The sequence below is a fragment of the Suricata suricatta genome, chromosome 1 (genome assembly GCF_006229205.1).
Source record: "Suricata suricatta isolate VVHF042 chromosome 1, meerkat_22Aug2017_6uvM2_HiC, whole genome shotgun sequence".
NCBI lineage: Eukaryota > Metazoa > Chordata > Mammalia > Carnivora > Herpestidae > Suricata > Suricata suricatta.
Genome location: NC_043700.1, coordinates 28,533,504 through 28,546,816, shown reverse-complemented (window position 1 = coordinate 28,546,816; position 13,313 = coordinate 28,533,504). Strand labels below are relative to the sequence as shown.

The 13,313-nt window shown below is 42.3% G+C and overlaps 1 protein-coding gene across 5 annotated transcripts in view; it reads right to left on the bottom strand.

Moving 5' to 3' along the window:
- Positions 1-248: 248 nt before the first annotated feature.
- NRG1 (neuregulin 1) overlaps positions 249-13,313 on the bottom strand; it is a 149,733-nt gene continuing 136,668 nt past the window's right edge. For 4 of the 5 annotated variants that reach the window (XM_029935804.1, XM_029935789.1, XM_029935781.1 and 1 more), the window contains 5 exons: positions 9,118-9,220; positions 7,201-7,327; positions 4,697-4,827; positions 3,671-3,877; positions 249-967 (listed from right to left, as the gene is read on the bottom strand). In XM_029935804.1, the coding sequence (XP_029791664.1) occupies positions 316-967; positions 3,671-3,877; positions 4,697-4,827; positions 7,201-7,327; positions 9,118-9,220 (1,220 nt within the window). In that variant the 3' untranslated portion in view covers positions 249-315. Of the gene's footprint in view, positions 968-1,355; positions 1,498-3,670; positions 3,878-4,696; positions 4,828-7,200; positions 7,328-9,117; positions 9,221-13,313 lie in introns of all 5 variants that reach the window. The other variant, XM_029935799.1, reaches the window with a different exon arrangement.

Genomic DNA, 13,313 nt, shown 5'->3' with positions numbered 1-13,313 from the left:
TGAAAAACTGAAACTATGGGAGGTTTTGCTGAAATACTGTGGAAAAGCAATCACAGTAACTGTACAAAACTTGCTCTCAACGTAACAGAACATAAAGGCACCATTGATATCTTTCTCGTTTTGAAATACTGTAAAAAATTGCTACATATGGCACATAACACATTTTTACATACATATATTTAATTTATAAAAGTTTTTTTTTCCTGTTTTCTATTCGCAGAACTGCTAAAATAAAATAAATTGTTTAATTTAAGGTGGAATACTTTATTATATAAAATAAAGTTTTACAGGTGAATCTATGTGTTTATTTAGGTTTTATACAGCGATAGGGTCTTGGTTAGCGATTACACTAGTCAGCCTGGCCTGCAATTCTTCCTGTGGAGAGAAGCGGCCTGCCGGGTTAGTCCTGCTGTCTGCCAGGCGGAAGGCAGGTGCTGCCTCAAGGCTGGCAGCCAGGGGGTTCTGAAAGCCCAGGAAGGGTGTATCTTCCCCTACTCTCTCATCTTCTGTCTCACTCTCTGAGTGAGTGCCCTCCGCACTTGCGTTGCTGTCCATTTCCAACCTGTTGGCAATGTGGCCATTGGGCTTGGTTCTTTTGGGCCTCCGGCTACTGGTGAGTTTCTTAACAGGCTCTTGAGCTGGCTCATACTCCTGGGTGGTTTCATACTCCTCGTCCTCCACTATCCTCAAGGGGCTAGGGGGCAGGCTGTTGCTCTCATGCGCAGGGTTATGGTGGTAGGTGGTGAACTGCGGGGGGTGGCGGTCATACTTCTCCCGCAGCCTCGGTGGTGTCACGAGAAGCAGAGGTCTCTCTTCTTCCATGAAGGGGCTGACTGCCATGGAGGGCATGGACACCGTCGTGCCGGACACAGGCGGAGACATTTCCGAAGGGGGTGATTTGGGGGAGCTTGGCGTGTGGAAATCTACAGGTGACATACGAGCCGGGGTGGTCATTGCTGACACATACCTGTGTGAGCACAGAATACCCCACGTGAGTGTGGTGGAATAAGAGGCATGCAAGCAGGGAGGGGAAGGGGACAGAAATCATGATATTATAGAATCAGAAAGCAAAGAAATTCAATTTGTTGCATACGTCTGGATTTTTAACGCTAAGGACATTCAGCACCCTTGGAGTCTAACATTATGTAGCCAAGAGTTTCCTCACAGGAGTGCATGCAAAGATCGGCTAAGCAGCCTAACTCATGGAAGTTTTAGGGATTTTCAATTTCATCATGATTTTAAATAAACGCCTGTGAGTCAGGGCAAGAGGGCACTAGGTCCTGGAAACCTTTCAGTGTACAAGGACCGAGGCACAGGGATTTGGAAGGGAAAGAAGTATTACTTAAATACTATACCTTCCTAAAGGCCAAGGGGTCTTAGAGAATGAAGCCCAAATGGGGAATGGAAGAAGATCTAAGATGAGTTGCTGATAGCTGGATCTGCATGCATTTGGATCTGTGTGCCTTGTTTCTCCTTAGCTCAGCTATAAGGTTATGTCTTATGAAAAAAAAAGAGCATAGTAACTTAGATTTATTCCTGACAACAGTGTAACACATTTGTGTGATTTTAGTTTTTCCATGAAATGTCACTTCTTCACATTCAATTTGCAACCAGCCATCCCAGGGACCAAGACGTTCAGAAATAAGCCCGAGAGAACCTCGTGTTGGCTCCCTAACCATGTCTAATCTCCAGTCTACCTCTCATCAAACACCCACGGCTGCCTCAATCTTCGGCTTATATTTTGGGACTGCTCAAGGGCTGGCTGTGCCATGGTGTCTCATGTCCTGTTATGTCCGATGGTGCTCAGTAAATCTCATTGTGAAGACACTGAGTGCATTCTTTTTTTTTTTTTCTTCAACCATATTATGCTTTTGTCCACCAGGACAAGAGGACCTGACTGAGCAATGAGGAAGATGTGGCTTATTCAGAGTCACATTTCTCCACTTCAATAAAAATGTTGCTGATGCATAGCACCAAGGGACTCTTTTCTTCACACTGGCATTCACAGATTCTAATTTGACATTAACCTGTGATGACACAGGACGCCATGATCTGAACTCTAGCTAACAGGAACAGGAAGCCTATTAACTTTCCTGCTTTTCAGCCATGATTCAGTGTCTTATGGATGTGAGGTCTAGCTATATCCACGATGGGAAGGTGTCTAGAGATTGAAATACTTGGGGCTCAAGGCTTCAGCTTTTGCTTGGGTGTAAATTAAGCTCTCTGGGAAATGCTAATCCAAATGCAGCCAACGCATAAAGGCGATGGATCTTTTCTCTCCATGATCTGTAGGTCCTGGTATATTTTGCAGTCCTAGATAATACCTGTGGTATGTGTGGGAGCCTGCCACAGCAGGGAAATGTCAGGCTTTAAAGAGAAATATCACATGTAGTGATGAAGAAAGAATTTATCCCTATGCTCTTTTTCAGGTCTCAAAAAAGAATGAGTTAAGACAGAGTTTCTTAATACATAAAGATATAATTATATGAATTTTAGACAGATGTTTTAAACTGGTTTTGAGCCATGCCCACGTTTACATTATAGCAGCCTCTAATTCCAGAGAGCTCTGAAATACCATTCTGGGGGAAAGACCCTTGAAAAGTAATCAGTAAGCTCTAAATGACCTGCTGGCCCAGAACTAGGCATCCTTTGTTAGAAGGACTTCCCAGTCAGTCCATAAGTGGAAAGAGTCTATCAGAATTATCTCCATCCATGTAACTACCAAACAGGTATGGATTTAACATCACGTAAACCTTTCAGCAAGTGGTCAAAGATTACACTGCGATGGTGATATGTAAACAAACAAACGATACCATTTTGGGTTTGAAAACAAACAAGCAATAGCCTCCTGATATGCCACAAATGCCGGTTGGCTATAACTCTCTTCCAATTTAAGTGAAAATGAATAAAGAGAATCTATGAAATCAGTATCCCTATTAAGCATCTCTCAATTTACTTTCCTCTGTTCTTTATTTTAACTTGTCTGTTTAATCCCACCAACCCAATCCAATATCCCCAGAAGAAAGTCAAAACATTCTGGAAAGGACCATATTAAAAGCAATAGTGCCGTTGGAAACCAGCTGTGAAGACTGCCAGATGCAGCAAACAAAAGGTTTATTTACTCATCCCTTCTTCGGATTTCATAAAAGGGATACTATATGGTAGAACACAAGCTTCGATCCCCATGACAGTCGGCAATGACACAGCCCTTGATTTTACTTAGCCGAGGCTGGGGGGTAAGAAAGAGCACACGAGAACACGAGACCAGCTCCACTAGTTTGGGTAACTGGCAAATTAGAATTCTAGAAAGGGTCCTTATCAATCATTGGTGCCATCTCTCTAATGTTACAGCTGAGAAAACTGAGATCCCAATGGGTCTGAGCCTAAGGTCAGAGCTAGGAACTCCCAAGTTTGCTGCACCTTCCGCATCAAACCTTTCCCGCTCTTTAAGAGTCTGTTTTATATCAGTCACTGGGATGACGTGAGAAGCTCGGAAGAAATGAGTTCAAACAAAAAGATGACTTCATCAGCTAGGAACCTTCTAGAACAGGCAACTGCTGCCCTTTATTCTCATTAGAGTAGATTTCCTTGGGTGAGACCGCAGGTGCTCATGGGGATTCCCCTACTGCAGTTCTCTCTCCTCTGCAGGAGCTTTGCCCTTCGGTTTTACCTTTCACTATGAGGAGAGTCCCGGTAGGAGTCAGGGGTGCCTCTGGCATGCCTGAGGAAGCTGTTACTCTCGCGGGGGCCTCCCACGCCATTAAGTCGTCCTCTCGGGCCCCCAGTGGGGCTGCTGTGCCTACTGTTTTCTACTGATGACATCATGATTACAGAGTGGCTTTCCGAAAGGATGCTTTCCGTGTGCCCGTTGCTCCAGCTAGAGAGGAAATGTGAGAGGCGAAGAGATACAACACATATATTTCTTAATTACATGCCAAAATGGAAATGAAAGGAAGTGATCTGTAACTATTTCTAATTATTGTCATATCAGCAGTTCACTACAACATGATTTGTCTCAGAATAGGATTATCAGAAAGATACTTGCTCTAGAAAGGATTTAGAATGGCTTTATAAGGAATATAGTTTATGTATTTGTTCACCCATTTGACACATATTTACCAAACGTACTAAGTATTCGTACAATTTGTACAAGTATTCTCTGTTCTTGAGTGGATTGAGTTAAGGAAATACTTGGCCTAGGAGATGCACTTGGCAGTCCCATGTTGCCCTTGGCGGCATGCACTCAGATATGGGTCACCAAGACATCTGAGGATTTCGAGTTCAGCTGTTGAACCAGTTTGCAAGTGCATTTCCGAGGGCAACTGAATCATTGGAAGAAGTCAACTTCTAAGTATTATATAGCATCTAAGACAGACTTTTTCCACTGTAGCAGTTCAGTGAGTGGTTGTGCATGAGTAAAGACAATCTCTAAAATGAGGACCCAAAATCCTGTGAGTAGGTATTATTTTCATTTTCAGTAATGAAAAATTTGAGGCTCAAATTTAAACAGCAATGAAATAGCAGAGCCAGTTGATGTCCAAAGTCTGTTTTTGTACCAAACCATAGATTTTACTATATGTCCCTGCCTCATAAGTGAGTCTCTCTTGTTCCTTTCTTAGGCAGTGACAGCAAAAGAAAATGTAGACAAATTTACTCTTGGAGGAGTGCCGTGTAATTTTATTTTTCCTTCTCATACCTGTGACTAGGAGTCTGAGTGACAGTGGTGGAGTGGTGAGCTGTTGAGGTATAGTGACTGGTGGAAAAAGATGTCTCCGCTTCTCTCTCAACAATATGCTCACTAGAGATGACATTTTTAGAGACGTATTGCTGGATAAACAAAGAGACACAACTTGAAGATTCACATTACTCAAAACAATAACAGCAGCATCACACACAAAATCTATTCTAAGTACATATGCTTTGTGATAAATTCCATTTCTCCAATGGTCGGATGGCAAATCATACCCTGGCTACATGGCCTTTATTAAAAAATGAAATTAATAAATTATCCTTTGGATGTGCACACAGCACACATTCTATAGTCTTAACTGCATATTATCAGAAAGAGACCTATTCCTTCTATCTTATTTCCAACTGAAAATGTGACTGGAATTTAATATAAATCTCTGCCCAATATGCATTTTTTTTGTCATAGTCATTGTTAAGTGAAAGAAGGTTGACAGATAGTTGAGTGAAACAAAAGCATAGAGATGGTTTGTCTTATTTCAAATTTCAAGTCCATAGAGAAAATTTTTTTTACCATCTCTCCATTTGGAATCTACTTTTCTTTTTCAGTTTCCCAGCACCCATGTCACCCTAATGATATCTCTGAAATGTTTAACTTGTTGTCGGTGGTAAGACTAACACGGCCACTGAGAGGTCTGGAGGACATAGAGAAGCTGTCATGGTCACACGTGTTGACAAAGCACATAATGTTAAGGGGGCATATCCATGGTACAAGTAGATTCTACTTTATTTTCCTCATCAAATCATCCTAGCTATTACTTCAGTAGATTTAATATTTACTTCAATCGGTGAAAGACGCACATTTTGAAGTTAAGTTTTAAACAATATTCATTTTACACCAAACTGAGTAAAATAACAGAAAAAGGCATGTAAAGGAATAGCCTCAGTTGAAGTGGGCACTTTATAAGCAATGGGCTGTGGGATCTAAAAGAGCCTGATGTATTTAAGGAAACCACCGAAATATACAACTTGAATATTGTTTGAAACTCTAGTTGGTTCTTTTCGTGGAAAGGCTATCATTCTATGTGGCTCTTTCTGGGATGGAAGGTTAGCTTGTTTTAAGGCAAAGATGGTGATGTCATAAATAATGAGTTCTTCCTAGTCTGTGTACCATTCCACTCTTGGTCCTTGAAAGGCAATGTAACCTTAGTGAATCTAATGAAAATAATACTTAACAATTATTGAACACTCAATGAATGTCCCTGGGCTAAGTGTTTTATATGGATTGTCTTATTTAATGCTCGTAGAACTTTCTGAAGTAGGTATTATTTTTAGACCTGTTGTCATCATGAAGAAATAGGGTGGAGACAGATTAAAGCCCAAAGCAACACAGCCTGAGATGTAATTGGAATGCAAGCAGCCATGCTGCTTTCCTAGATCTTATAGCAGACATAGGGACAGACTGGAGGTGTGTCTGTATGTAGTGAATGCACTTATCAACTGTGTAGAACATTCTAATGAACACTGGTAGGGGGGGGAAGGCAGCAAAATATACTAAATTATCAGTGCTTTCCTCTGTCTGTGGGAGGTCTGTGCTACAAGTCTTGCTGGTAGTAACCATCAAGGCTGAACTGGGGTCTAGGATAGATTTACTCCACACAAAAGACACATTTTCCTAGAGGGTAGAAAATGGTACTGAATGTAGTCTTCAAGCTCTGCCTACAAAAGCCAAGCATCAGGGGGAAATGAAGAAAATAGAAAAAATTATGGTGATATAGGAACACCAATACTCCAAAAGGCAGTCTAGCTCTGGGAGGCTAGACAGATCGTATCTAAAGACGCTTCCAAATGGATGACCTCTTTATATCTAAAAGCCTAGTGCTTGGTAAATTTTAAACAGAATGTTTGAGTCTATTTCATCTGGAGAGTTTGACATCCTATAGAAAGAGTCAGGGAATAAGCATCGTTCTTTCAATTTTGCCACTGAGAAGCAAGTTTGGTAAGTCACTTGGCCCTTCCGTGCCCTCATTTTTCCCTTGGTAAATCAGAATCAGTAAATCATCAGGTGCTGGGAAATGCCTCTACTAAAAATCACTCTAAGGCCCGTAGCTCAGCTATTAGTACTAATCAGTTATAGACTGGAAGAGCCTTCATTTCCAAATCATAAAAAAATAATATAAAATATTTCCTCCTGATTCTCATACCATTAATTTTATTATTTGTGTATGTGTGTTTCTTTTCTTTCTTCCAGTCCTGGTCTCCCTGCAGAACAAACCCAATATGATTATCCCAAGCCCTAATGAACACTTTATAAGAGGAAATGTGCTGGTGTTACAGGAACCAAATCCACTTTAAAAGATGTTCCCATTCTTTTCTCATGGAGAACCCCCGGATTCCTGGAAGTCATGGTGATTAATGGCAGTATTAAGAGCCTAAGAGCTTTAGAAAATAAACTTCAAGGTGCCTGAATAGAGGAGAGATGTTCAGCTTTTCCACTGGCCAGAGTCAACATACATTCACCAGCTGGACGTTCTCGGGGGGTGGGTTGGGGTGGTGAGGCCCGTTGGCTATGTTCACCATGTTGTTTCGTTCAGACCGAAGACTCTGCCGAAGCCGGTCATGAAGCTTTTTCCTTTGTTTCCTGGAAATGAAAAAGGGAGCATTTATTTTTTTTCCCATTATTTGGTACAGTCAATTTTTTATTCTATCAACATGTAACTCAGGTAAGAGATCAGTGGTGGTGACAGGAGAGGGTGTCCCACTCCATCTCAGAATCTGCCTAGGGACCAAAGTGGAATCCCATGTTCTCAGTGAATAGATGTCAGGAGTTGGGTGGGATTCTTACAGAAATTTTACTGAACTGCTGAGAGATGGGTGAAAAAAATGAGAAGTTACATCAAGTTGGTATTTGTCTCAAACCCCAACTTTCATCATCAATTCATCTTTGCCTAAGTCTTATCCATCCATGGTCATTTGTCTTAGGTAACAATGTGTGCTGTACAATTGATGAGACTAATTCTGATTTCATTTATAATTTTGCCTGTGGGTCTCTTAGGGAAATGCAGTTAATTTTGAATCTGTACCTCATACACAGTGTGTGTGCACGTATAGCATCATATATGAGCACAGATAGGTACGTATTTTGCCAGTAGATTTAGCACAGTTATAACATGATCTCACTCCAGTAACACTTTTTTTGTATAACTAGGCAATGCGTATTGAAATATTGAGTTGAATCTAGTAAGACTCATAAGGTAGATTCTATTAAGCCTTATCTCTATCACTTAATTCTGTCAACACATTAAATCCTGGGGGTAGGGGCGCCTGGGTGGCTGTCAGTTAAGCATCTGACTTCAGCTCAGGTCATGATCTTACAGTTCGTGAGTTCAAGCCCCATATCAGGCTCTGTGCTAACAGCTCAGAGCCTGGAGCCTGCTTTGAATTCTGTGTCTCCTTCTCTCTCTTCCCCTCTCCTGCTCGTGCTCTGTCTCTTTCTCTCTCTCTATCTCAAAAATAAATAAATGTTAAAAAAGTTTAAACAAAACCCGTGGGTATTAAGAAAATGCTATCCATTCCTCTTAATTTTACAGTATAAAAGCACATTGTCTTTGTTCCTCCATGCCAACATTCAGGACATGATAATATCCTCATGACGAGTTTTGACAAGAGAGTTTATATGATGGAGCACCAAAACAAAACAAACAAAAAAAACTGTTAACATTATTTCCCACTTGAAGAGGATATTCTACGTAAGAGAGAAAAGTGTAGGGAATTCAGGCCACATGGTAATTGGGTTTGTTCACAGGGACCCAGCTTAAAGGGCCAGACACAGTGAACATACATCTGCCTTAATGTTTTCTCTTATTCTTTCAAACCAAGATTTGCTTGATTTTCCTCCCATGAGATTCATTTTGTACATCTCACACTTGGAGAACATTCGAACAGGAAAGCTCATTAGATGGAACAGAGAAACAATCACAACAATGTTTTAAAAAACCTGCATTCCCAACATCACCAAGTGTTTCCTTTATCTCCTGAGTGCAAAGCGAGCACATCCTCAGCAGGAATAGGACAAGTGCCCCTTGGTCACCTAATGCTGTCCTCTCAGGATGTGGTGGGCACACCCCCAACCACACGCACATGCACGAGCCCCACAGGCCCGCCCCTCTACCCCTTTTCCGGGTCACAGCCATGGTCAATGACCAGAAATCTTCTGAACACTTTGGCACCAATAGGCAAAGCTTTCTAGTTATGCGATTAGAAAGGGTTCTCCAAATAGATTATTCAGAGAAGAAAAATGAGAAGTAACCTCCCCCCCACCTCCCCACTTCCCCTTTTCAAGACTAGGCTGGTGAATCTGCTTTGTGCAAAGCCGACTGGCTGAGCTGTCTCTGCGTGAAGGAGAGAGAGGCATGGAGGAAGACGTTTTACTTGGTTTTGCAGTATGCCACCACACACATGATGCCGACCACAAGGAGGGCGATGCAGATGCCGGTGATGGTCAGCACTCTCTTCTGGTAGAGTTCCTCGGCTTCTGGAAAGGGATGAGAGCAGACGTCACCAAGGCCCCCTTACACCTGCCAGGACTTAACAACTGAACAGTTGGCATGCTGCATGGCATTGTCCATGTTCACTTGAAAGTAAATACGAGACAACTCATTACTTTTGCAGACATACTTAAGGTACAGCTTACTCTGCATTGTACTTTGAGCATGAACAGCAAAGCCAGCTGGGGCCATTTGCAATAAAAAAATTACACAATTATGTTACTTTACTTATAAGCTGTAGGTCTATATGTATTAACTTGGCAAATCGTCAACATTAATTACAAAGTAATTATTCAGTTAAAACTGTAGTTTTTAATTAAAAATAACATCTCTTGCAAAGACAACAGGAATCAATGCCAATAAAAGGAGTTGGGATTGGAATCACTGGGGCTCTCTTCCCCTCCCCGCTTCTCTCCTCCCCCCCCAAACCTCTTTATTTCCCATCTATTTTATATTCCAGTGGTCTTTACAAGAAGCCATTTCTAACTTAAAAAAATAAACTCAAAGACATTTGCAGACATGAGCTTGACTTGTAGTTAGTGACAAAACCAAGGCAGGATCCCTACGATTTAACTGTAAAATGTAAACATAAGCCACACCGTGGGGGTGGCAGTGTACTGTATCAGAGAAAACCGATATGGTGGGTAAGACGGTCCGGGGCCAAGGTGGAAATTTGCCCTCTGAAAGACAATTATTATTACATCACCAATTGTACTTAGACACCTAATTTATCTGTGTAAAGAAACCACTAGCACTCATGATGCGCCACTTGAAATAGATTGTAATGCAACCCACAGTGACCAGCGTGACAATTAGCTAAGGTAGGCTACACGTAGGGAGTGTGATGCTTAGAACTTTGGGTTCATAGTACCACTATGCCCCAAATGCGACCAGTCCCTTATTCGTGGAAGTCTTTCTATTTGCAAAACAGTTTTTGGGAGGGATCACTTGATTAGACTTTGGTAGGTCAGGTTCTTAATGAGATTGGCAGATTTCATGGTGAACCTGATCCATTAGGGACTGAGTTTCCAACTAGTCTAATTATATTTATTGGAAGACATTCACTGAGAAAGAGAACTCCACCAGTGTTGAGCGGCAATGTAAGTGGCACTTGCCAAATTGATTAATAAGCTGGTCAAAAAGTGGGGGGTGTTGTACAAATGACAGTCTCTTATCTGGACATCAACATGGGGCCTTGGGGAACATTTTCGATTTACATTCTCAGGCTTAACAGCTACACCTTCTCTGCTGAGAGAGGGCGAGTCACAGAAAAGTCTTCTCGAAATGAAAAAGTGCATTTTCGTTTCTGTGATACAGTGGAGCTTACCATTAAACAAACAAAAAAACATGTCCTACAAGCCAAGCCCATGGTAATCAAATTCCAGTGAACAGGTCAGGAACATTATCAAATCAAATTAATATAGCACTGATTATTAACAGGAGAAGAAGGGGAATAGAAGTCAGTGGGTAGAAGACTAGAAGGCTACAGAGAGTCCACAAAAACAAACCGATAGGGGGGGAAGTGGGAAGGAAAAAACAAACCAAGAGGACAGACAGACTGACAGAATGACGGAGAGAGGGAGGAAGTTGGGTTCGAGGGAAAACAAGGTTAAAAGTGAAGGGGCCATCTGAAGTCCCTGGCACAGCATGCCTGATACTAAGGGAGGAAAAATAAATAAACGAAAGAAAACCAGAGGGGGGAAATGCTGGGCGGGAAGAGAGGGTGGATGAAAAGTTGGAAGGGTGATCCCATACAGCATAACTCCTACCCTAGGCTGCCGGTCACGTGGAAGCCACAATTAGAAAGCAAAGCAGCTGGTGCATTGCAAGTTAACAGTGGTCCAAGGGACATAGAGTGGTGGCACATATCTTGGGCGCAAAAGTCAGATGATGAGGTGGAATGTGAATGCTTCTTTGTTAATTGCTGTGTCTGCTGCCTTCCCTCCCCCACAGCCACAGGACAGGCAATGAAATTTTATGAGGTGTTAATCTGTGAGCTGGTGTAGGGGAGTGGGGGGTACTTCCTCCTTAACCTGGCATCTGAATCAGGTTTTAGCACTATGTCAAAGAAGGAGGGTGGAGCCAGGGACGAGAGGCAGGGCTCCTGCGGTGTGACGAGTTGGTTTAGAAACAAGTGGGAGTGGCCTTGGCCCTGCTTTACCGGGCCCTCTTTCGCTCACTCTCTTTTTTTCTTCTGATGAAAGGGGGAGGGCTGGGTGGCACTGGCATCCTAACATTTTATTTTTAGAAAAAGCTGGGAAATTACTTCTGCAAACCAAGAAAACGAGATGTGTACAGGGACCCAAGGGGGAAAAGGCATCACGCTACTCCCAGGGATTCCACTGAGAAGGATTTTGGTGGTTGTTAATTATGAAAGAATAGACTGACCTCAGTTTGTGAGCGAATGTGGGATGATGACTCACCATTCTGCCCTATGTGATATGGGAAGACACGTCTTCCAGCGAAATTGGTCATGGAAATAAAAAGGCAGCTCAGTAAAGGCCAAAGGTGAAAGCAAAAGTGTAAGATAAACCAGCTCAAGACAGGCCCATGGAATACAGACGGAGGATTAAGATTCTGTACTCACAACAGCATTTCCCAAATACACTAAATGTTTCTCAGTTCAGTTTCTATTTCGTTTTCCAACGATTTACTAGAGATGGACCCCCACATTATCAACATGATAAAAGAGAAATACTTGATGAGCAATAACATAAACAGTGGGTTCGTTTAACCCCCCTTTTTCCTTATTTTTTTCCTTGCGTGACAGGGTCAATAGGGCAAAAGCAAATTAGAGGCAGCGCTGAAAAAGAGAATCTGTCAGTCCAGTTGGCGGATGTGCCTTAATGAATGGAAATGCTTCCCAGTCCTTACTCTATGGTTTGGCTGGACGCATTGAAGTGAATCAGAGCAAGCATGTTTTTCTGTCTGATCCGGCCAGGCGAAGAGACAGAAGCCTTGTCTTTCTCAATTTTAATTGAGGTCTGATTTCCCTTAAGGATGGAACCTTCTGGCTTAGTACACTGGCTGTCCCTGAGACTTTGGAGTCTCTGGGCCGTTTGCCTTTAAGAGGTGTGCAAATACCAGCATACTGTGTCTCTGCTGCCCCTTCAGATCTTAAGGAGGGAAAAGTCGTATATCTGAATTATCCATCGCCCTAGCTCATTGTTTGGGAATAGAAATATTAAATTCTAGTTAGACCCCGAGGTGATAAAGTGGGACAAAGATGCTGTTAGGAAAAAAAGAGAAGGTGATGGTGGATTTTTTCCCTCCCTGCAGGAAAGGCCTGTAAGCCTTCTTCAGTAGCGGAACTATTTTTATCCAGAGGGGAGTTACTTGAAGAGATCCTTCTCTTCATGTAGATAATCTGCCACCCAATGGTGACGGTGGGACCTCTTGAGTTTCTCATGCTTGGAGATGTTCTCTGATCTGCAGAGGGCCACTCACATGTAAGTGGAGGTTTACTCATCACATGAATAGCTTCCTCTTGGAAGGTTTTTCGAGGTTTTGTTGACCCATGGCCACATTCCGGGGCTGCTGGTGCTGTTGAGAAAGCCTGGGTACCTGCACTGTGGTCTCTGGGATGACAGGACGGCTTCCCTTTCCTCCCAGGACTGGCCCCTGCTCCGAATTATTTAGGAAGGAGGCTTTCAAAGGGACTGTGCCCCAAATTCATATGCTCATAAGAGAGATTTTGTGTTTACAGTGTGAACATTTCTATTTGATTACTTGTCTGGATGATCTTAGTGACTCAAGGTTAATTCGATTAGCTCTAGAATTTCCACTTAAAATAGCACAAGGCTTATTTCTTTCTGTTTCTATTTCCTTGCTCGTAAGATAATGAAGCTGACTAGAGTAGCACTTGAACATCCCCAGAAAATCAGCGTCTGTGCATACAATATAGTGTTGCAATGTCAGGGCTTTCTATGTTACTATATTAAATGGATGATTTTTACGTTGTGTGTGTGTCAAATTCCCATCAGCCTAGGATGTGGCGTGCTTTTCATGCTTCTTTCATTCCCAGGCCAGGTTTGGTTCCTCCCATCGCCTTACACACTTCTCCAACTTACCCCAGCTCTG